The sequence below is a fragment of the Hippoglossus hippoglossus genome, chromosome 2, assembly GCF_009819705.1.
Source record: "Hippoglossus hippoglossus isolate fHipHip1 chromosome 2, fHipHip1.pri, whole genome shotgun sequence".
Taxonomy (NCBI): Eukaryota; Metazoa; Chordata; class Actinopteri; order Pleuronectiformes; family Pleuronectidae; genus Hippoglossus; species Hippoglossus hippoglossus.
The window spans coordinates 7,397,895-7,422,204 of record NC_047152.1 but is presented as its reverse complement, the minus strand read 5'-3'; the positions used below and the strand labels follow the sequence as shown (position 1 = coordinate 7,422,204).

The 24,310-nt window shown below is 43.8% G+C and overlaps 3 protein-coding genes across 5 annotated transcripts in view; 2 read left to right on the top strand and 1 right to left on the bottom strand.

Moving 5' to 3' along the window:
• Window positions 1-636, top strand: part of zranb3 (zinc finger, RAN-binding domain containing 3) — an 89,536-nt gene extending 88,900 nt beyond the window's left edge. For all 3 annotated transcript variants that reach the window (XM_034608157.1, XM_034608164.1, XM_034608147.1), the window contains one exon: window positions 514-636. The gene's annotated coding sequence lies outside the window, so the exon portion shown is untranslated. The remainder of the gene's footprint in view (window positions 1-513) is intronic.
• On the top strand, window positions 522-17,213 carry LOC117775438 (transmembrane protein 163-like). The gene is made up of 8 exons (XM_034608570.1): window positions 522-882; window positions 1,889-2,008; window positions 7,957-8,000; window positions 8,225-8,316; window positions 10,607-10,703; window positions 15,331-15,442; window positions 15,645-15,786; window positions 16,556-17,213. The coding sequence occupies exons 1-8, from the start codon at window positions 657-659 to the stop codon at window positions 16,614-16,616; spliced, it is 894 nt and encodes a 297-aa protein (XP_034464461.1). The 5' UTR covers window positions 522-656; the 3' UTR covers window positions 16,617-17,213.
• Window positions 17,214-21,655: 4,442 nt separating this feature from the next.
• The window catches only part of mgat5 (alpha-1,6-mannosylglycoprotein 6-beta-N-acetylglucosaminyltransferase), a 68,490-nt gene continuing 65,835 nt past the window's right edge, over window positions 21,656-24,310 (bottom strand). Inside the window, exons 15-17 of the mRNA XM_034608379.1 lie at window positions 23,334-23,408; window positions 22,608-22,765; window positions 21,656-22,507 (exon numbers count right to left, since the gene is read on the bottom strand). Of these exons, the coding sequence (XP_034464270.1) occupies window positions 22,309-22,507; window positions 22,608-22,765; window positions 23,334-23,408 (432 nt within the window). The 3' untranslated portion in view covers window positions 21,656-22,308. The remainder of the gene's footprint in view (window positions 22,508-22,607; window positions 22,766-23,333; window positions 23,409-24,310) is intronic.

Sequence of the window (24,310 nt, the reverse complement as noted above, 5' to 3'; positions counted from 1 at the left end):
AAACAAGCTTATATGTGAAATGAAGCAGTTATGAGTTCTGTATTCAATGTATTTGTAAAAAAGCAAAATAACAATTTTTGAAAGAGAAAACCACAATACATATAATTCATTATATTTAACGTAAAATACACAATAATAATCTAATTACACAAAATAAAGGCATTAGACGTGTTCTCATATACTTAAAAATTACAGAGAGAACAAAAGATACTAGACGGGGAGAGTATACAAAAGACAATAACATAAAAAGGGGGATTTGTACTATTACACAAAGATATTCAAATAAACTCCTTTTTGTTACAGGACCCAGAAATCAGATTTTTACATCTTTAATGAAAAGAAGAATTTGTTTTAACTAAATCGACATGTATGGATAAAAAACAATTTTTCTCCATCATCAGTGACAAAATCAATGGAAATGTAATTTGCTGTGTGGGGATTAGACGTTGTGTCTCACAGACTTTTATTCTGATGTGCACATCCTCTGATTTCCGCTCTCATTTCCCCTCACAGTGCGTAATTCGGTGGCACTGGACCCGCAGCCCCTGACAGGAGTCTCCCTCCCTCCCTCCCGTCCTCCCTCTCTGTCTCTGGGTGTCTCCCCCTGCACTTCTCGCTCAGGTGCGACATTCTTGCGGTGCCTCCCTGCCGAGAAGATGACGGACTCCGCGCCGCCCGACTCCACCGCCGTCCCGCACCCGGCTGTGGTTGTGGAGCCCGCGGCGGTGAACGGCCAGTGCGAGCAGGCGGACCCCCAGGAGCAGCAGCAGGAGCAGGAGCAGCAGCAGGAGCAGCAGGAGCAGCGGAGCGGCACAGAAAGTCAGGGAGAGGGTCTGAAGATGGACCAGGAGATGAAGATCACAGAGAGCATAGATGACAGAGGTAGGTGGAGCGGGGTCGAAGTTCCTCAGATGCCCAGAGCGCACAGTGCGCCCCGGTGCCATGGAGAGGGTCCTGATGTGCGTCCATCCAGATGTGCAGAAACATGTTCCTCCTATATCCCAAACTGGGAGAGAGGATGACGCTGTGTTGTTGTGGTCCACACGTTAAAGCAGAAGTTTGCATCCCTGCGTTCATGGCTGAACAAAACCCAGTGCTGTGATTAGGATTGATTTAATTCATTAGTGGTTTGCCTTTGGGAGGGAGTGAGTGGAAAGCCACAGGCGAGCGTTGTGTTCCACATCCAGAATATGACACAGAAAGAAGTGTGTGTCTGTGTGTGTGTAGTTCTCTGCCTCGACAACACAACCAGCCCATGTCACATTACACAGATCTGTATTTTAATACACAACTCAAATAATTTTAAGCCTCATGTGGAAAAAACTCAATTCACTTGTGTAAATCTTTAATGTCATATAGATAAATACATTTCATTATTATTGTAAAAACACAATGTGATTATTGTCATTCAAACCAATTCAATGGATGCTTACGCACAAATAAGCACAACTTCAAAAGTTAAAAGCAATAGTCGTATATATGTAAGTGTTAATCTAATGCAGGGAGTATGTTCACCAGTGTTTGGGAAAGAAGGTTTTAGCTAGATTTTTCTTTTATTTATATTTGTTTAGATATTTTTTACTCTGTATTGGTATCCGCCTTCAAAAATCCACATTGGGCTGGGCTGAGCTTCAAATGAGTGCTGTTGTAATGTGTTTGATGTGTAAATAGACAACTGCTTGATAACACTTTCACCATATCAGCTTTATGAGGGGATATGTCCTTGTTGTGCCAAAATAATCGGTTTACGTAGGCTTAAGTATCAAGAAGAAATATTGTCACGTATTTCCAAGTAATCCGCTGCTCTTTAAAGGTACATTATGCATTATTACGAGTTATTACTGGTGTTTATCAGTAGGTAACAGTTGTCCTGTGTTGTCGTGTGCAGGTCTTCTGGAGAGCAGCATGCGTCTGAAGCCTCATGAAGCACAGAGCTACCGTAAGAAAGCCCTGTGGGTGTCCTGGGTCTCCATCGCGGTCACCATTGTCCTCGCCATCGCTGCTTTCAGTGAGTAGCACCGTCACGTCTCATCTTTCTGGTGAATGTCACAGAGAGAAAGTGCTGCTTTTTACATTCCTGGTGGGGGTTCAACTAAATAAAGTACACAAACACAGTCCTAAGATAAACCGGCGCACGCTGTTTGGTGCTTCAGCTGAAGGACGGGTTTGTTAATTATTGTGACACCCTGTTGATCAACATGACATCCAGCAGCTGGAATAATCAGCAGCACTTAAGATGAAACCTGAAGGACGAGCAGTTGACACGGGAACACACTCCAGCACGCAGAGTCTCACACTTCACGCCGACGCCATGTTTCGTTCCCTTTAAACTTTTAGCCTCCCACTGTTCCCACTTCAAATGACCCGTCCAGTTCCTTCTTTCCTTTTCTCCCAACTATCACGGATGACGCCGCCCCTGAGTGCATGAGACTCATTCTCAGTTTCTTTGATTGTGTGGAACAGGCAAGAAAATCTCTCTTACCTCTCTTACATCATGTTTTCAGGTCCGCTCCGTTGTTGTGAACGTGATACCTCGAGAACTTGAGGGAACTTCTTCAAATTGTGTACAAATATTCACTAAGACTCACGGATTAATTGACTATTCATTAGAATTGTGAGGTCAAAGGTTAAAGGCTCACAGTTCACAGTGGCCTCTTCAACGTGATATTTCAAGTCTGCCTCCAGAGAATTTCTGCAAATTTTGCCCAGTTGTCACTTGGACTCAAAGATGAACTGATTAGATTTCAGTGGTCGAAGGTCAAAGGTCATGGTGACTTCACGCTAGTCTGGGAGAAAATTGTGGAATGAAGCTGCTCTGGTTGGCGCAGGGCGATGATTCTACTTTAGTCTCTGACATTAAATTCAAATGACATTAGACAGATTTGGAGAAATGTACAGATGAACTTGTGTCACAAAAACATATAGATTTAACAAGTTGTGCTTTAAATGAGAGTGTGTTGTGATGACTGGACTTTATGAGTCTGCTCTCAGAAATCAGTCACCATCTCATACTGCAACGTTAAACTGAAGCCTCTTCCTCCGCCTCTGCAGTAAATGCAAATTAGGACTTGACATATGCACAAGTAAGGAGGACAAGTTGTGCTGCAGTGTGGTTGATCACCTCATCGCTGGTTTACCGATGTGCAGGGACATCCTGTCTGCTCTTACTCACAAATGAAGAACTGCACTACTTTCAAATCACCTGCAGAAACGAGCAGAGGGTGAGAGCGAGGCAGCTGGGATGTGACCTGCAGCCCCACTGGGTCATTACTTTGTGTTTAGAACCTCTCGAGGAATAAGAGACCGATTTATCTGACTTATTGCTTTTACCTGAGTCAGAATTAGTGGAGTGACCCAGCAGGCGAACCAAGTGGAAGAACGGTGATACTTTTGTTTTGTAAATGTCAGCGTCTTCCTGTTCTCAGTCGATGTTGTTTCAAACATTAAACCCACTTCCTGTCTGATAAGGAAATGCTGGTAGAGCTGCAGAACACAACAGGCCTGTCCGACAACTTCTTTCTGCCCCTTGTATGTTGTGTGTTTCATATAATCCACAGTGAAAGAGGCTGATTCAGTGGAAATAAGAGAATCCTACACTGTTCTGCTGCAGATGCTACAAAGTTATGCTAAGTCAAATGGTCTGGGGGATGTTTTCGGGGATGACATCTCTCATCTGAGGGGTCGAGATTACTGAATAATGTTGTATTAGTTTAAAAAAGAAAGTATTTTTCAATGAAAGACTCAGAAAGGTGGACGGAGCTCTGCAGGGCGTCGGTGAAGTCCCCTCCACCTGCTGCTGCTCCCTGTCGTCTCTACGTGATGACAGGAGGATGGCCGCTGGGTAACATGTCCTGTAAAACATTAGCATTACTCAAACATGGAAAAAACCTGCTTCTACTTGAGCGTGGGTCTTTGTGTGTGTGAATTTTATTAAGGGCTGCCAGGTGCAGCTATCGTGTAGACGTCCTAGTTGACACGTTCATGGGAAACTTGACACACGTGAGCTGTTACTGTTCCACGCTCAGATGAGGCTGACGGATTTACGAGTGAATTCACATTCGCTTGTGCCGGATTATCCACAGAAAAATAGTAACATTGTAAATTAGAAGATTAACCACTTTAACAACAGTTACAAATAGGACTAAAATATGCACAGCTTCCTGACGGGAACCCGAAGAAGAGCAGTCAGTTCCTGTCTGAACCACAGACTGTTTATAAAGATGGAGAGCAGTCATCCATCTTCAGAACGATCAGAATCAGAGCTTGGCTGCATGTGACCCAGAGTCGGGTCCAGCTTGTGTTTTCTCCTCTGTGGAGTAGAACTGAGTGGAATGAACGTATGACTGACAACATAATCCCGCCCCCTGTAATAACAAGCACGGTGAGACAAACACCATCAGGCCACCAGCTGGAAAAACAACCTTGACAGCAAAGTGCTTCACTGATATGCAAAACGCAGCTCAAGAAACAGCCAATAAAGCTGCAGAGAACGAACGGTGTTTTATCTTCTTCCTCTCTTGTCTGTGTGACAGGGAGGGAGGAGGGGGGGCAGGGAGATGAGAGATCTCAACTGTGTGTGTGTGTGTGTGTGTGTGTGTGTGTGTGTGCGTGTGTGTGTGTGTGTGTGTGTGTGTGTGATAGCCCAGTGCGATGCTGGAGCTCCGTCCCAGCTGACACCCACCCAGCTTTCTTGGGAGCCAATTAGCCGTCGCTGTGCTCAGCTCTGACGACCGCGGAGCCGCCGCAGATTCACTTATACACGAGTTCTTCTCTCTGCTCCTAACGAAGGAGGTAGGAACGGATTGAGGAAAGGAGGGGAGGAGGGAGGAGGAGGAGCAGCAGATGTACTTTTCTAGTTGACATTAGAGGCAGATCTGTTGGGCGTTGGATATAAGATCTTTAAAAAGCTAATAAAAATCAATTCATACATTTTCATTTCTCACGTTTCAGTGAGTTTAAGACGCTGCGAGACAAACACACTCTCACGTCAGCTCTGGCAGATGCCTGACACCGGTGTCCACACAGTCGCTCCCTGTTATTGACTCTCATCAGAACAGCTGTCAGCCTGTGTTTGCTGTAGCATTTGTCTGCTCGCACACCGAGAGCTCGGGCACACAGGGTTTGCCAAGAAGAACGTCTCCACTCAGGATGTTTAAAGAGCATAGCCGACCAGTCGTCACCAGATCCGTTTAGATTCCATATGCTGCCACACAGTGTACATATGTGATGTATAGATATATAGGCTCTGTGGCTAAAACACACAAGTCAAATGCAACGTGGACACTCCTCACGGAAAGACGCCGGCCAAACGCCAGATTCAAACCAAGAACAGCAGAATAAAGGATAAATGTTATTTTATCACTTTCTTTAACATTGCCAAACAGGGCACTTTTAGACATTTTCACAGATTTCACAGAGAATAATTCATGAGTCTGCAGAGGGCTGGTCTGTGCAATGCGGTGCAGCTTGATTGAATTTAAGCAGGCGGCGCTCTGGGCTCTACTTAGTGCTGTTCTCGTTATAGCGTTTGCATTTGCGGGTGTTTGAACATATTATTTCCTGTTTTACTTTGTAGTTCTTTCCCTATATGTCCCCGGCTTGTTGTACTTCCTGCCTTTGTCCCTGTTTCCCCTCCTCTGTGATTGCCTGCTGATGTCTTTCACCTGAGTCCAATCACGTGGATTAATCACTGCCAGGTTCTCTGGCTCAGTCTGGTTCAGTTTAGTTAAAGTTTTCTGCCTCCATGGATGACAAGTAAGACAACTTTTGGGGTTTAAAGTTTCTAAACTTAATGTTTTAGTTTTGCTGTGTTTAAACCTGTGAATCTTTTAATTTGTGACTTGTGTGTAAGAATTACTGAACCAGAAATGTTTGAAATGTTTCTAAAAGGAATGCAAGGCCTGTACATTTATCACATTAGAGCTCGAGCTACAAGTCTGACCCAGTTCTTGTGTCAGCAGCTGTCTCAGTAACACGGGACATTCTTTGCCTGTATTGAAGAGCCCCAGAGCTTTCAAACAATATAGAATTTGTCATGGTGGTGTGAAAATGAAGTGTGGCACAGACCTAAATGTACTAGTAGCACCACAGTGTGACGAGTGCTGAAAAAATGAAACAAGCAGACAGAGATTCATGTTTTTCCCTGAACCACCTGAACTCAAGTTGTCTGTGTCTATGAAGCTTGGAGGAGGAGGAGGATGTGCAGGATATAGGATGATACCAACTGTTGCTTTTAACGTGTTTTTATCAATAATATGAAAGATAAATAATTCTGTTCATGGATAATTGATCCTCGTAACAATATTGGCTTTTGTGGTTTTCAAAACCGAACTGCACAGATTGTTTTTGTGTCACAGACGAGTTAGATTTACTGACAAAGTTGTTTCATAGATCATTTTACCGTCACTGTTTCCATGCTGCATCTCTGCAGATCTCTATCGCACTGATTTGTATTCAAGGCTCGTTCGCGTATGCATAAGTCTGTGTGTGTGTGTCTCTGCTCTGGTTTTGGTTGGGGCGATGGATGGCAGGGGAGGGGAGGATCGTACCTGCAGCCCAGAGAGAGAGACTGAATGAGGATGAAAAATAAAAGGGAGGATGGAGGAGGAAGCTTGAGACTTGAGGGGGCAGGTGTAGGAAAGAGGAAGAAAGGAGTTTGTCGCTCTTGCAGAAGAAGGAGAACGAGCAGCTACAGGGGAAGCAGAGGGAAAGAGTGCAGTGTCTCTGTGTGCAGAGCTGAGGCGAGTTACTGGCCCCCAGTGAGTCTAGCTAAAAATAAACCTGAGAGCAGAGGATTCCTCCCCTCCATCTATCAGCATCTTCCTCTTTGTCTCATCTTCCCTCTCCGCTCGTTGCAGGTGTGAGTGGATGATTCCTCACAGAGCGGCGGCTCAGTGTTTGTTGTCAACACATCTCCAGCTCCATTTAATTGCTGGAGAAACTAATTAAAAACAGAAAAGCAGTCGCTCGCTGGGATCAATGCAGTTTAACAGAAGAGGACTCGGCCAGTGTTTATTGGCAGCGATCATCGTGTTTATGACAGATCTAGTTCAGTAAAGTGATCCACAGCTCGTCTGTGTGAAGGAAGTGCAGCTTGATTCTAATGCTGGTTGTTTTCATCGATCAAACTTGGCACTGCTCTTGTTCTTGTTTAGTTTCCCACACGTCTTCCACAATTCTGACTTTCCTTTCACTTGCTTCACCGACGTCAAGTGTGAATAAGTTACAGCTTGAAAATATACAGATGTATATTGTGCTGTTTGACCGACAGTAGATTTTCCAGCTTTGCTACGGCGTCTCTTTCATAAAGACGTCCTGTTGTGAGGGTCAAGTGAGAGACTTTTAACATTTGTGTTGAAATGATCTCTTCCTTTATTTAGTGACAGGAAGTGATTTCATGTGGTCACATGTGCACACGTTAGAGACGCTGGTAGAGCTGGAAACGTGTAGATAAAATGTGACGTAACGTACAGAAGACAGTCACTGCAATGTGTTTTGATTAATATGTATAAAACAATAAAAGCATCAATCCCCACGGCCGTAAGAATGAAGTGATTATTTGTGTCTGTGTGTTATTACTCTTCTTTACCTGCACTGTGTACTTGTGTCCATTTGAACATTACTTGTACAATTTATTATGCAGCTTATTCTGAAAATATACTGATTTATATATGTATGTGTGTATATACTGTTTTATTCGTATATTGTTGACCATACTGTTTATATATACATTAATTTTCAATATCTCCTTATACATGGGTACAAATATTCTGTCTGTAGTAACGGGGTATGTAATGTACATATTGTCTGTGGTTTCACTTGCTCTGGTTGTTTTGACGCTTTGCTGCTATAACTTAACAAATGTTTATGAATGAACAGTAGATGATGAAACTGATGTTACAAACAAATCTGTGGAAGTTGAGTCATGTTTCATTCTCTCTCTGTTTTCTTTTGCAGCTGTTTCCATCATGCGTCACAGTGCTTCAGCTTTCGGATTCGCTGTAAGTCAATTGAAAAGATGTGTGACGCTATTTGCTGGAGTGAGGAGAATATTACATGTTTCTGTTTTTACTTTCATCTACGTGTAGGAAAGAGAAAAAGTTTATCTAACAAATTAAACTTAACCCTTTAACTAGAGCAGGGAAAGTGAAGTAGGGAATCTAAAAAATTGGCTCAGTTGTCAATGATCTACTAATAAGATGTTTTCCTTGTCTTCTCTCTGTAGTTCGATGCAGCGCTGGACGTGTTGTCCTCCGTCATCGTGTTGTGGCGATACAGCAACGCTGCAGCGGTTCATTCTGCACACAGAGAATACATGTGAGTACAACCACCGCTCAGCCACAGCAACAAAGAAATGAGCTCATCACCAGGAAGTGATCGAGATTCTGAAAACAAAATCAAGCAGATGTTGTAATGGCGTTAAATATACAGATAGTTATTAATATAATGGAATGTTATTGTCTGGTGCTTCTAAATCAATGTTCAGGCAGATCATGTTGGTGTTGCTTTGTTTCTACGCAGCCATCTTTAGTCTTAGAAGTATATTTAGAAGATTATTTGCAGACACCTGCATTTATCTGAGCCTTTGTTTAGACCCGTCAGAGCCAGTTGAATAAACTGAAAGATCACATGAGACTGAGTGGGACCCAGTTGTCCGTCACGTTATTTCCACTCAGTTGTATTCACCACGACGAGACAAATTCCAATCAAAAGCATCTTTTACCGAGTTAAAGAGATAAAAAAGAAACCATCTCAGCCCCGACTGAGGCAGTGTGTGGTAGCTTCAGTCTGTCAGCCGCCAACACACATTCCAGACGTGTGGAGGTCTCAGAGGAGAGACTGCTAATTGCTGCGGAGACGACGTACGACATCACGTCCTCTGGAGACGAGACACAGACGGAACAAGACATTAATTCAAACATCTGACAGGCTGCCGACGTATCAAATACTGGTTTCTATTTCGGAAGAAATTAAAAACACAAGCTTGCTTTTTGATCGATATTTATACATTTGAGTGTGAAACGTTCCCACTGATCCACAGATTTCTTTGTTACTTCAGCTGCTAGTTGGAGAATTTGGACATAAAAGGCTTCATGACAGACCCGGCCCATGATTACTCATTTTCTACATGAGAAGTTTAGAAGGAGAAGTTCTTCTGCAGAAAGCCTCAAGTCAACATCGACTATAGGTTGATTTAGCTTCTTTTTTTATATATATATCGTTGCAGGATTGTGATTTAGCAACTGCATTATTATGTCTGCAAGTACAGAAAAACAATTGCTGCAGCAGATTGTGTATATTCATGAATTGATGTACTGAAACGCACAGGAGAGAGAGAATCACCTGCACACAACTACAACACCCACACACGTGGCTGCACAAGTGAACAAGCACTTACTGTGTGTACATACAAACTGCATGTACACACACACACACACACACACACACACACACACACACACACGATAACAGCCATGTTGTGCTTCTGTTTTTCTTCCAGCACTTTCTCTCTGTTTGTTAACAAACAGAAGCTCCCGTCAGAGCAAACTAGCGACTCACAACCAGCGAATCAATATTCTTCTTAATTCTTTTATCCGTCTGCGCCTGATCGAGGGTCAGTGGTGGAGCCCAGGTAGAGACTGGTTGCCACGGCAACAGGCTCAACCTGTCAAAACAAGACAAATTAGTTTCCTAGATGAAAGCGTGGAGCTTTTCGAAAAAAGCACCTTCATTCACATGAGTGATGCTGTTGAGCAGATTTTAATATTAAAATGTGAAGTCGAGTTGAAACAGAACCTGAAATTATACAGGAGATATTAATGGTGGTTTCTTTGCGCTTCTGTTTTTCTTGTGGCGAAACGGCTGCACAGAGACGTCGTCATTTTTACATCCATGCTGGACAAGACACAACAGGGGGCGTGTGTGTGTGTGTGTGTGTGTGTGTGTGTGTGTGTGTGCGTGTGCGTGTGCGTGCGCGCGCTGCTGTGGACTTCCCAGAGTGATGTTGGGTGTTGCCTTGGTTACCTCATCCGGTCGAAACCCAGGATGCTGAGCGTGGAGCAGCCCTTTACACTTGAACACGCTCCTGTCTCCGGTCGCCATGCGTGACTGAGGCGTACGCTCCAATAGTTTCTCTTTCTTTTTTGGTCTCCCTCCGGAAATTTGTTAATTAGGTAAAGATGTTAAAAAAAGGAACATCTGCTGCTTCCAATAAATCTGTGCCGACCATTTTCCCTTTCTCCGTGTTGTGAAGTTTTGTGAAACTCATGATCATTTTAGGACGACTGGGGGAATTTATTTCTGTTGGTCCACTGGGCAAAGATGCGTGAGATTTATTCTTCCTAGTTTATAGCTCGATGGGTAATAAAATGCTCCTTGTTGTCCCTGGTAATTCAACCCACACTCTCTCCGATTAATTGAACCGTGCTCGGGGAATTTGGACTCATTACGTCTTGAACTGTATTTCTTCAACTCTGAATTCATCCCTGCAGGTAGCAGCTTTCAGTGTCGGGGTAAATAGTTGCATCAATGTTTTCCTCCATTTCATGCCGATGCTTTTTCTGTCTCCTTGCAGCACAGGTGACATCTTTTTGTTTCTCCTCCTCAGAGCCTGTGTCATCCTGGGTGTGATCTTCATCCTGTCCTCCCTGTGCATTCTGGGTAAGGCCATCCATGACCTGGCCACCAAGCTGTTGCCTGAAGTGGTAAGAATTTTTAACAACTTGAATTTTACACGTCTTCTTTGCCTCTTACGTGCATGAAACATGACGCACGTGTTTTATAACATTTCAGACAGTTGCACCTTTGTTTGTACTGAGGCTTTAATTTGACCTAGAACATTGAGTCAAGAGATAATTTGTCTGTAAAGCTGGAAATTTGAAATGCGCGTTTGAGAAATTCTTCCCCGTTTACTCATGTGGATGAATTGTTTTGATGTTTAAAATGGGTCCTTGGAGCCAAGAGGGTTCATATACATGTTCCATCGCAGTGCGGGGCTCTGACAGCTCCATCACTGTCAGCTGAACTCTCACTAAACAGATTTGTGCTTTTCACTGAACTCTGGTGAGTAATCAGATTTTTTTTTTTTTCTGTGGAATTTGTGGCTATTTTTAAAAGCCTGGCCAGACACTAACGACCACTTTGTCCTCATCTGCTTTGCTGTAATACCACCAGTGTGCCACGGAGCAGGATTTCACTTAGAAGCCCTTAAAAGGCCCGGCCGACTTTGTCTGTGCCGATGTCTATTAATACCTCGTCCAAATCTGCGAGTAGACGGCTGCTGACGTGATTTACATGAAGCTGCAGGTCTAACCCGGCTGCTCCTGTAGATCTGATAAGACGACACGTTGGATCTCAGCTGCAGCCACAGCTCAGTTGTTGGGGAACAGGTGGAAGGTTTCGACTCTGTCTCCTGAAATCCACTCTGGATGATTTGGTTATAATTAGGTTTTAAAACTGAGGCTGTAGTGAAGCATCTCGTCACACCTGCAGTCGTGAATCCTGCACATCTGTATTTACTGTAACTTTCATCTGGACGCTGTGGGGGGTCATACAGGTTTAGGATGTCTTGGTTTGTGTTGTGACCTGCTGTTGTTGAGAAAATCAATATTTATGATTTTGAAAATGGTTTAGTAGTTTCATCCTACATGCACACGTACTTTATTCCTCTTTGCTAAGTTCAAATAAAGTCAAATGTTGTTAGAAAGTGGGAGAATGGTTGAAGGATTTCTTCAATTCTTTAGTTTTCTTTAACATTAGTTTCACCTAAATGGTCAAATTTCATTTTTTAAAATCTATGTATTAATTGAGATTGTGTGTGTGTGTGTGTGTGTGTGTGTGTGAGAGTGAGAGTCAGGACGAGCTGAATGAATCGTGTGTAGCTCTGCTGCAGAATAAGATTTGACCAATTCAAGAGAAAGTGGTCTGAGTGATTCTCAGGATTCAGTCACAGTAAGAATCTGAGAAAATAAGGTTTCAAGCCCTTTGTTGTCAGATTGAATGTCTTGTTGTTGTAAAGTTTGTTCTGCAGTTTGTGCTGGAAATGATTCTTCTGATAAAAACGGGCACAAGTGGAATACGAGTGAAATGATTCCACAGCAGCTTCAATTGGTTTCTAACACAAACCTGATTTTCAGACTGAATAGATTCAGTTTGGTGTGAACGTGTAAACGTGTCGCTGCTGCTGCTGGATGAAGAATGTCTCAAATCTCCAGTGTGAAGACTCGGGAGGTTTCTCACTTCCTGAAATAGCTTTATCACCCGGTTGCCGGGCAATAGTCATCTCCGTAGAAACGCTTTGAGTACGTAGTGATGATGATGGGGACTAAAAATGGAAACAGAGATGTAGAGAAACTTACTTTGAATTGATGATTGTGTATTTGTACAATTTTTGTTTTGGGTACTGATTTAATTTACTTTTAAATTTAATTATCCCCCAAATATCTTGTGTTATTTCAACATGTGCTATTTAGAGTTTGTGAGGAAAAGGAGAACTGAGTCTGTGGTGCAGGAGGCGACGGCAGCTCAGTCTGAGGTGGGATTTGTGGAGTTTGGCATGAAAACCTAAACTCAGGATCATAGCTGGATGCCTTTTTTAATCTAACTTCCTGGATCAGCTGCAGAACCAAAAAATAATCTCTCCAGGCTCAAACCTGATTTAGTTTTCAGATGCGCTATTGATTTATCGCTCCAACTCGTTTCCCGTCTCTTCCTCTGCGGCTGCAGGCTCGAGCCCGACAGGCGGCCATCGACCAAGGAGAAAGAACATGAGAGCTCCGAGGCACAGATTGTGTTTTTCTGCTCCTACTTTATCAGACTGGTTTCTGGTGCATCATGGATGGAGATATAAATAGCGTGTGCATGTGATGCCCCCCCCCCCCCCCCCCCCCCCCAGTACCCCACAGTTGGAATCAAGGTTTATTTTCACCACCTCCCTCTCGTCTTCCTTGCTATGAAATGTTAATAAGGTAAGCGGCTGGATAAATATGCAGTGGTGAGACAGAGGAGGGAGGGAGGAGGGGAGAGAGTAACCTGTGGAGGATGAGGAGGAGGAGGAGGAGGGTGCAGACAGAAACACGAGGAGGAAGAGGAGGAGGATGTTTGTTTTTTTACACCTGAATGTTCTGACACCGTTAATCCTCCGAAGCCCAATTAATGTCATTTAGCGTCGCAGACATAGATTCACTATTCATACGAGCAGTTCAGCATCGGATTGTGAGTTTTTTCATATTTTTATGTAATTAGAAGAGCTGCAGTGACCTCAGACCCCTGAGCCAATGAAAGCCACTCATAGATCACTATACTACCTTTAAAATGAAACAGACTTGTTCTTAAATCTGCTTAAAGATTACAATTCTTTATTAAAATGTCTAAACTGACTGGGCCTACACTGTCGTTTTTTTTATTCTTTGTTTAAAACCCATAAAAATACAGTCAATTACTTTAATTAAGAATAAATAATACAACAAAAGTTGTAATCTGTACATCAATATTCAATATAATGGAAATAATGGATTTTTACAGGATTATTCATGTGCGCAACTATCTTGAATGTTAAGTTACATTGAATTCTACGTAAAAACACAAAACTACACATCCTATTGCTTTGTTTTTATGTATTAGTGTTTTCTTTTCTTTAGTTTCTTCCTTTCTCACTATTTACTCTGTAGTTTGGTGAATTGGATTTGATCAGATAATCCCAGTTTAATTTCACCTCACATTTAAAATGAATTTCCACTCGTCCTCCCCTCTGCTCGCTCTGTTTGCTTCCTCCAGGAAACTGTCGACGTCGTGTTTCTCACCTGACGACGTCTCCGCCTCCGAAGAGAAGAACACTTTGTACCGTTTTCACATTCTGCTCAGGGATCTGTTGTCAAATGTAAATGTCAAGTGCTGCGTTCATATTCTGGGCAGGGTTCGTTTGTCGTGACCTCTATCCGTCGTTCTCCGAGTACTGAGGCTGTGTGTGTGTCTGTGTGTGTCTGTGTGTGTGTCTCTCTCTCCCATGGGCCTGAATGTCTGCCCACCCACTTTGAATGTTGATCAGAGGGTCACTGAGGGGCTTCCTTACGATAACAGAGTCACAGCGAGCCATCTGCCACTGCCGCTTTCTGGAAGCAGGACTCTTCTAACTAACTTTATCTCTGTATCATTTCAATGTGATCGTTGAGTTTTGAGGGATGAATGATCCAGGTAACTTGCAGCCGTATAGAACTGCTGTAAATCCAGAATCTAAAGTGAAGCTGCTGCAGGGACGTGACTGTAAAATCCTTGTAATGACGTCAGTGCTCCTGAACCAAATGTGGATCTGCGTTAATGCATTGAAAGACAAACAAAGCTAAATCAACACATGCCATACCCAAACCAAACCTAATTCTAACCCTAAAAACTTGTCTTAATCCTCAAACAGTGCTCACAAAGAAGTACAAGTACACACACCTAATTTAATCCAACATAACTCCAAATAAAGTGTTGTGACATAAAACTAAAGAGTGAAATCAATTATAATGATTCACTTATTTCCCAAAGTGTGGCACCTTTACTACATTAGACTCAAGTGGGACTGAAATCCATCCCATCAGATCCAGAGTCTGTCTCTTGGCTGTGATGAATGAATTCATGAATGTATAATATTTGCAGAAGGGGCTCGTTTCATGTTGTGAGTCGCAGGTCTGTGCCGAGTGCCGAGGTTTCCTCCTCGTCTCCTCTCTGATGTCTCCGAGTTCAAATTAGCTTTCCATGGCTCTGAGGCCATAGTGCAATATTAATGCTGCCGCAGAGGCACTGAGTGCTCTGCAGCTCCACTTATTCCCCCCCCCCTGCCCGCCCGCCCCTCATCCATCCTGCTCCTCCTGCATCCTCCTCCTCGGTGATGATGATGGGTGTAACGGCATATTCTAATATTTTAGAACCAGAAGAACATGTCTGGAGGGTTGGAGCGTATTCAAACCCAGATAAATGAGGAGAGGATGTAATGGATCAAGATGAACCTGAGGAGGGAGAATAGATGAGGGATTGTATGGGGGGGTGTACGGCCATGGCGGTGCTGTTGTACTGAGCTGTGGTTGTGGTGTGTCTTGTGGAAAGTGATGGAGGATCTGTGGTTATCAACTCCTCTCTTCTCATCTGGATATTGACAGTTGAGTCAAAGGAAACTGCTCCGTTGAGTGAAGTCATAACCGTTTGCTTGATGCCAGTAAGTGACTGAGTCTCGGACTGGTGTGGATGAACCAGTGGTGTCGGACCTAGAATCAAACCCTGAGGGACACCAACCGAGTGACCAAGGCAGACAAACCCTGACTCTCGCTGTGCGTCTGTGTTTGTCTCCCTCAGGATGGCTTCCTGTTCAGCGTGTCCATCGTCAGCGGCGTGGCGTGCATCCTCCTGGCTGTGGTGAAGTTCATGCTCGGGAGGGTGCTGACGAGCCGAGCCCTCATCACCGACGGTGGGTGAACACACACACACACACACACACACACACAGACACAGACACAGACACACAATCTTTCACCCCTCTTTACCCTCAAGTGAACTGAGACTCACGTGTCCACTGAGGCCTCAACACAACAGGGGCTGAATTCCAACACTTTGAAAACCCGCTGACTTGATAACAAAGAGACGGCATCAAGTGTTTTTGTCTGTTGCAGGATTCAACTCGCTGGTGGGAGGAGTCATGGGCTTCTCCATCCTCATCAGCGCCGAGGTGTTCAAGCACGAACCCCAGGTGTGGTACCTGGACGGGACAATAGGGGTCCTCATGGGCCTCATCATCCTCTCATATGGAGTCAAGTAAGATCTCAGCTCTCCCAGTTTGAACTGAACTGGTTTCCTCAGGCTTCACAGAAACTGTCCTCACACACACACACACATCCTGGGCTTTGAATAAATTACAAGAACAATATTTGTCTAATAATTTCATGTTTAATTTGTCTTATATTTGTACGTCTGTGATTTTCACGTGTGATTTGTGCGTAATATAAGTTGTGTATTAAAAAATGTGATTATTTGTTTACACTGAAAGGTTTTAAATGTTGTATGTATGTTTTTAGTTGAGCTACAGGCCACAGCAAACAGTGTGGCAAAATAAACTTATAGTTTACAGGTAAACATGAGTTAGAGGAGATGGTTTTGAATATTTCTGTGTAAACTCTAATCAGCCACAAGATTAAAACATGTTGTGGCTGATTAGAGTTTATTCTTTATGAAATGTTATGAATGGATACATGTCGGAGTTATAAAAATGTCTGGTCTGAAGTTTTTCTCTAAAGTAAGTTTCCATTTCAGGCTAAGAAACAAGTTTTGATAAATCCCAGGAGGGAAATAAACAGTTATAAAGTAAATAACAGTAAAATCCGTAAGTTCCTCAGGAGACGGTTTGTAACTTGAGTCTTCAGTTTGAAATCATCGCTGCTGATGGGTTGAGATTTTATTTTTTGCCTCGAGCAACGAATAAAACCAGAAAAATGAATTTGTCTGCAGGGACCCAGAGAGGCACAAAGTTTATTTTATACTTTATTTAAAGACTCATGTTCCTCCTCTTCCTCCTCTTCCTCCTCAGGCTGCTGCTGGACATGGTTCCACGGATGCGACAAACCAGGAACTATGAGCGTTTTGAGTGACGGAGCAGAGATGAAGAAGAAGAAGAGGAGGGGGGGGGGGGGGATTGACAGGTCTGGGATCACTGCCCCCCCATGTCCCTCCACTGACTCTCAGGCCTGGAGGAGGTGCCAGCGACCTGAGGTTCAGGCCGATCAAACTCCTGTGGCACCTTTTTAAGTGTTTTACAATTTGCTGTAAATATAAATTCTTTGTCTTTGAACCGTGAGCAGGTCTGTTGTGTGTGTCCCCCCCCCCCCATCTGCACAGATTCATAAAGGCCACAGTAAGATGATGTACGATACCTCAGTTCCACGTCATTCCACTTTTCCCATGGTTTGTGTGTGTGTGTGTGTGTGTGTGTGTGTGTGTGTGTGTGTGTGTGTGTGTGTGTGTGTGTGTGTGTGTGTGTGTGTGTGTGTGTGTGTGTGTGTGTGTGTCAGTGAAGTGTTGATGGTGTTTTGAGGATGTGTCAACACACGAGGCCTCGCACGGAAACAAACACACAAACTGTCAGTGATGTGATTTCGCTGTCTACAGTATTTATCTGGAGTGACGTCGTAGTGACCTCATCATTAGCCTGATGACATCATCAGTGTACAGTCGTGACTCTACCTCCAGGTCAACGTGACACACGAGGAAAACACTCTGTTTACTTCATGTTAGTGAATGTACTTGATTGTACTTTGGCCTCTTGTGCCCCCTACTGACGAGTAGAGGCAACTGCATCTCTTGTATAACTTCATATGGGAGATGAAACGGATTCTTTTTAATTTTCTTTCAGCGAAGAGTTTATCAGAGAAACGATCTTTGTGTCGTGAGTCGAGTTAAAGTTGTTGTTTCACGTTCTGAGGTCAGAGTGCAGCTGGATGATCTGATGGGAGTTTGTTCTCTGTCTCTGACTTCAGATCAGATCCACAGTTTGTAGTTGAGCTGACTTTGCTCTCAACTCCTTGTTCTCGTTGTCACAGCAGCTGAGCCAGTTTGTGACGAATGGGTTTGTTCTCACTGTGGTTTGTGGATTTCTATTTAAGACATTAAAACAAAATGATCCATGAAAGGAAGAGAAAGTTCCTTGTTTGGATTCAGGTCAGATTCATGTGTAGTTTGGAGTTTGACCTCGGTGAGAATCGGTTTCTGGTGTTTTTCGACCAGAAGTTCGTATCTGTGATAAACTCTGAATCTTCTTCTTTTGCATCATCTCATTTTCCTTCTCACCTCCTTTTCCTTCTTTCTGTGAAATATTCCAATCTACTGTGACCGATTCCACTTTCCAGCAAAGTTAAGCTTCAGTTTGTCGTTGGGCAGGTTGTTGACGAGCTGATCGGACAGGAAGTGATCAGACTGTTGAGAGTTTGAAACCCGACGACTGTTGAATCCACTCATACGTTTAAAAGTTTCTGAGCCGCGACATCGTCAAACTTTGGCTTTGTCCCTTTTTCTGTGTTCGTGCTGTGACGCCTGTTTGACCACAGGCTGCGGAGACAAGTGGATATTTATCTCGTTGATATCGTGTCAATAATGTGACCGTAGCTGTTTGTTTGGGGATTTCAAATTCTTCTAATATCTGTGGAGTTCAACACGGTGACATGTGAAGTAATAACATGGTAATAAAGCTGATTTGTGTTCTTGATTTAAGACGAGAAGCTTTTTAAAAGACGTAATCATTGAGTTCTGGTGTCAGTGGAAACTAATCAGCTCAGATCTGACTTCAGTTTCCTCCTGTTTTAGAAGAGAAACTTTAAAAATGTGAAGAATTCCAAAGTTTGACGACACAGGCAGAGCTCCCCATGTGGCTGCAGGGGGCGCTGTTGCTCAGTAAACGTTGCAGAGTGTTGCTTTAAAACACGAAACAACCACAAATATACAGGAGCACATTTCTGCCATGAAAAGAAAATGAGAAGTGAAATTAGTCATGATAAAAAATAAAGATTCTCATAGTTTGTCTCATTAAATTAGGAAGTAAAATGTTTGAACTTGAGCTGCAGAGTTTTGATTTGTTTTTATCATGACTGACTTTTCTTTTTGTCCATCTGGCAGAAAAAAGCTTCCATACAAAGATTTAGAAAAACTACATTTCATAGAAGTTCAGCAGCTTTGTTCCTCCATGTTGTTTCTATAGCTGTGAGCAGGACGTGTTTCTGCCCTGAACTGTAGATGTGAAGAGTTTTAACGTTACAGAAGCTGTAATATATGAAATGATCGATGTGTAATAACACGTTTCTCTTGTTCCGCCTCCTCCTCCTCCTCGTCGTCTCTGACTCCAGAGCCTTAATCTGATGGAGGAGCTTGAATGTGATTGACAGGAGGCTGGTCTCTGGCTGCAGTGACTGAATGTACCTGTTTCTGAGACGCTGGTTAATACAGAGGCTCCAGCCTCTTCTGTTTGAATACAGAAGCTGACGGAGTTCAATTTGAGTCTTAAAGTCCGAGCACAGGAAACAGATGATGGTTCCAAGTTTAAATTATCAACTGAAGATGAAATTATAATGAATGAATTATAAAAATGTGTCTAAAAGTTGAATCTGTGCTCAGAATCAAATCCAACTCCAGCAGCTGGGTTGTTTGACTCATGAAACTCTCTCTCTCTCTCTGTGGACTGTACGTTTCTGTGCCAGTGTAAATACTGAATGTGAATCTGCTGTGATGTAGAACCAGTGTAAAGCACAGTCGGAGACTTTGATCACAGAAAAAGGTTTATTTAAAAATAAAGTTATATCCCTCTTTACTCATCAAGGACTGAAAACAAACCCGTTGTCGTTCTTCACCACGATCGTCTCCGCTCGGCTGTTTCAGACACTGAGGCTCCGGATTCAGAAACAAGGACTGATGCGTTTGTTCGACTGGAAATAAAGTTCTTCTCTTTTACGATGGAGACATTCGAGGTTAAAACAAACGGATGTGGTGAAGAAACTGACGTTCACGACCTTCAGTCAGCTTCTGGAAACCAAACGGTTGATAATGTGATCGACAGCGTGATGTAAAAAAAACAACAAATAAGGCCTCGGCTGCAGCAGAACATCAAACATCTAAAAACTCCGCTGATCTCAAGAAGCTTCGGTGGAGATTTTTCAATTAAGTCAAGAATCCATTAAAAGACCAAAACCAATAATGACCTGATCACCGTGTGTTTAAACAAGTTCCCAACAAAGTCAGTTTACTTGTTTGATTTAAAAACTACTTTCAGAACATTATGGAACAGTTTTAAATTGTGTTTAAAACTCTTCGGCTGGTTTTGGTCTTTTCCTGGAATCTGCTGACGACGATAAATAAACTACAGGAGCTGCTTGTTGTCGGCTCTCACACGTTTTGAGGAAAGAAAAGAAAAAACGCTTGTGTGTTTGTCACGTGCAGAAAAACCAAAGGAGTGAAACCGTGTTCAGTTTGGGGCGAAACAAACATTTAACATCTGTTGTACAACCGTGAAAATCTAGTTTAAAAATTTAAATCTCTATTAAATAATAAATCCACTGATCATATACTTTACCGATGATCAGCAGTGATTTGCTGAGTCATCACACTGAATAAATTAGGTTTGGGTCGATTCTATAATTAACACGTAAAAACAATGTGTATTAAATTAAAGTAAGAAAAATATAATCTTTAATCGTTGAATCATTTCACGTCAACAGAACAGATTTAAAGAAATGAGCAGAAGTGAGGAAACACATGTGACCACGAGAAGGCACATGAGACGCAGAGTTGGCGGCAGATCACATGACCTGCTTGAAAAAAGCTTATACAAAAAAATAAAGACACATAACACGAGTCTGGGCCGACGCAGTGAGAACATAAAGCTGGACGGTGTCTCTGTGTGTGTCTGTCTGTGTGTGTCTGTCTGTGTGTGTCTGTGCAAAACAAAAAAAAACAGATCGGAAATCAAAGTGCACGAGGCCGCTGCTGCCTTTCACAATAAAACAGGCCACATCTGTCTGCAGCTGTTCGGCTTAAAGAGACGAGAAGAAGAGAAAAGTAAATAAATTTAAGTTTCTACTTTTTAATTCTGCAGCTGAAAGTTTAAATCACTCGTTTCTGCAGCAACACGTGAATCTGTAAACGTATATTTGGGCGTAAATTCTGAAATTGACTAATATGTTAAATATATTTTGCAGATACATGAAGTGATTGTAAATACCTCTGTACGCTCTAAAAACTATAAAGTTATATAATGTGTACAGTGAGTCCTAGTTCTCAAACTTATGAAACTACGTCTCTAAAGTTTAATTTGTGTTTTATTTCTTCTTCTCGTCACATCTGGAAGCGGAACAGAAGCAGACAAAGCCCCCCCCCCCCCCCCCCCCTCCTACAGTTGAAGAAAAGCAGTTTTTTTTTTTATTGTCGGTTTTTTTATTTATTACTCTCCATAAATAAAAATCTATAAAAAAGGAAAAAACAAAATTAAGACGACGCCCCTTCTATAAATAAAAAACTAACGATTTCCAGCAAAAACCGAGATAAAGATCTGTATACAAAATAAATAAAAACCCATATGAACAATATACAGTGTTACTAATATCTCCTCGAACCTCTAATAGATAAACGTAGTGCACCTTTTTTTTTTCATTCACCACAAATAACTACAATTGAACTTTTTTTATCTTAAACCTGCAGGCAAATCAAGATCCTGACGATGACGCGGGGCGAGCGAGGAGGCGCGTGGTTTTTTGGCGCGTGGTTTGCGTTAGAGGGATTTACAGTTGCAGATTTGCTGTTGTGTGGTCGATGACACGAGTGCGTGTTTTACTTTGTGTACGTACGGACGCAGACGAACGTGTGCGACGCGTCTGGGTCTCACCACCGCTACCGACCACGTGTCTAAGTCACGACGTTCCTACGACTGCAGAGAACGAGCCCTCGCCACCTGGTGGGCGTCGTACCGGAGGACCGAAACATTTAAAATTCTCTACTGGCCACAAACACTCGCTCCTCTTGATACGTTGAAATAAGACGCCGACGGCTAGAAGGAGCGTGAGACTTAGCACCCGCACGTGGTCGCTCCCGCTCGTGAGGGAATGAAATCTGGAGGATGTGTCAGGAAACGCTAAAAGTTCCAGAATAAAAATCTAGATATCTATGTTACATGTCCGCTCTCGTCCCGTCCGTCCACGAGAGGGGAACAAGTCGGTTACAGTGTAAAACTGGGTTGTTTTTTTTTTAGCCGCCATTTGTCAGGCCCCTCCCCCTATGCGTGTGTGTAGATATGTGTGTGTTGGGGGGGGGCGGGCCTCCGGGCATGCCAGTCCAGTGCAAACCTACCTAAACAATGAGCAGTTTCAGATTTCAGCGGGGAGGAGGATGGAGGGGGAGGGGGCGGGGTCCAGGTGAGGTGGGCGGGGCAGCTGTCAGGGGGGGGGCATGGCCGTGCCGCCATGTTGAACGTCACGGACGCGCGGCCTGCGGAGCTGCAGCGTTTCCTGTTTGAATCCCTTTGTCGACTCAAGTCATTCCACTTCCCTTCCAGGGACCTGTGGCGCCCCCTGCTGGTGAATCTGAGGAGTGACTCGGCTTCAGAACAATGACGACGAGGAACACACACAGTCTCATGAATGTTTGTCCGCACACACACGGGAGTTCAGTGTGTGTGTGTGTGTGTTTGACAGCTGCAGGAGTGTGTGTGTCTCTCAAACACACTCACACACTCGTTAAGCTGCTCTCCGCCCTCGAACCTCGCCAGCGTCTGTGTCCCCCCCCGTCCCGTCGGCTGGTGTGTGGCTGCTATAGGCAGTCCTTACACAGCGCCACCTGGCCCTTCATGTAGTCGCGGCAGGGGCAGATGCGGCGCAGCGTCTGGTGGGCGCCGGCGCAGCTGAACAGCAGCAGGTCGGCCTGGAAGATGCAGTGGCGGCGAGTGTCGCTGTAGGCGGGGACCAACGTGTCGGAGCTCGACTCCACCGTCTGACAGTCCACGCCAAACCTGAGAGAGAGAGAGACACCTTTTGATGAGCTGGGAGAAAGTGTGTGTCTGCGCGTGCCTTTGTGTAGATACATGCATATCGTGTGTGTGTGTGTCCCACCTGGCCAGGTCCTTGTCCTTGTTGAGGTGCTGGAAGAAGGACGGCTCACAGATGAGCTGCTCCTCCTGACACACCTGCTTACAGGTGCGCCCGGGCTCGGCCTGTTTGACCTGCAGGGCGCTGAGAGGAGGCCACATCACCTGCCCGTGACAGAAGTCCTGGAAGAAAGACGAAGGAAATCAGGACGACTGCAAGAAGATCACAGGACAGAAAGTCTGAGCTTTGATCTCTGAGTGTGTTGTCTTGATTGGATTCAAGGGGACTGTCGGGAGGAATGAGCTCTGACTGGTTTATTATATTTGTCAGGCTCATGGGAAACTTTGATCGTTTATTAAATCTATTCTGAAAACTTTCTGATTTGTAATGTCTGTGATTTCTGATCGTTGTACATTCTGTTCACTCAGACACAAAAGGAAAATAAAAAATTCCTGAAAGTCACAACAAACCGAAGCTTCTATTTCATCCTCTGGTTCAGTAAAAACAAAGCAGCTTTCCAGGAAATGATTTCTTCAGTGTGTTGACAGCTGAGGTTCTCTTGTCTTTCAGAAGTTTATGGCTCCGGCTCATGTGTCAAAGTCTGAACTGTGACACATGAGCCGTGTTTAAGTCCTAATCCTGATCCTGGAGAGTCTGGGTGTTGTTTTCATTCTCAGTTAAACTGATGTGAAAGAACTTGACTAAGATCATGATGATTGATGAGTGAGGAGGAGGAGGAGGAGGAGGTACCTGGTTCTCGATGAAGGCGTTGACTCTCTGCAGCATCCCCTCGCAGGTGAACTCGTAGGGCAGGTAGGGCTCGATCTGAAAAACACACAGGGGTCACCATCAGTTTCAGGAGAGGACAGGAGAGGACACTCTGAGGGTGAAGCCTGACGGGTGGGCTTCTGAACTTCAGTTCGACTCTGGTCGACTTATTTCTGTCCCAACACGACCTGAACCTGATGTTTACCTGATTCCAGGCAGAGTAAAGAAATCAAGTGGACCAGCCAATGTGAGCAAAGCTAAATATCATCTCTGTACAGAGCCAAGTAGAGATGGTTTCTGTGTGTGTGTGAGTGTGTGTGTGTGTGTGTGTGTGTGTGTGTGTGTGAGAGTGTGAGCTCAGCCTGGTGAAATATTAGCCCGTGTGTCTGCTCTTTGAACTTCTGTCTTTCGACTTCCCCAGACTCTGATTTGCAGAGGAAAACTTCAAACAGAGCAGAGCAACAACTGAAACCTTTGTTGCTGCTCTAAGTCACTCGCTGCTTTCTCTGAGTGTGTGTGTGTGTGTGTGTGTGTGTGTGTGGAGGAGGGGGGGCGAGTCAAGCCGGAGCCTGGTAGGCTGCAGCTCGTCACGGATCACGAAGCATATGAGGCGGTGCCGGCTCGTCCAGTGAACAAAGCCATTGTTTCCGACCGGCTCGGCACCACCACACGAGGTCCGGGGGTGCAGCCTTTAAATATGCACGACCCTGGAGGAGAAGACGGAACAAGATCTCGTTCTTCATCCCTCCTCCTCCGTCTCTAGAGACACGTCCATCCAAACATTGTTTTAGTGAATTAGGATTTACAGTTTTTATAATCGACTCAAGTCAGTTTTTCTCGCTGACAGTTCACAGCTCAACTTCTCGATCAGGAGGATTTGTTGCTTTTCTTTTACATACGTGATAGAAAACAGACTTTATCTAGACTTTAAGAATTTCTGACATTTTAGATAAATGTCT

What these genes read in the sequence shown, in the direction of transcription:
- LOC117775438 (XM_034608570.1), top strand. Translation starts at nt 657, where the DNA reads ATGACGGACTCCGCGCCGCCCGACTCCACCGCCGTCCCGCACCCGGCT. An exon ending in CCTCGCCATCGCTGCTTTCA is followed by an intron (nt 2,009 to 7,956) that starts GTGAGTAGCACC and finishes TTTCTTTTGCAG; the next exon opens with CTGTTTCCATCATGCGTCAC. An exon ending in CCAAGCTGTTGCCTGAAGTG is followed by an intron (nt 10,704 to 15,330) that starts GTAAGAATTTTT and finishes TGTCTCCCTCAG; the next exon opens with GATGGCTTCCTGTTCAGCGT.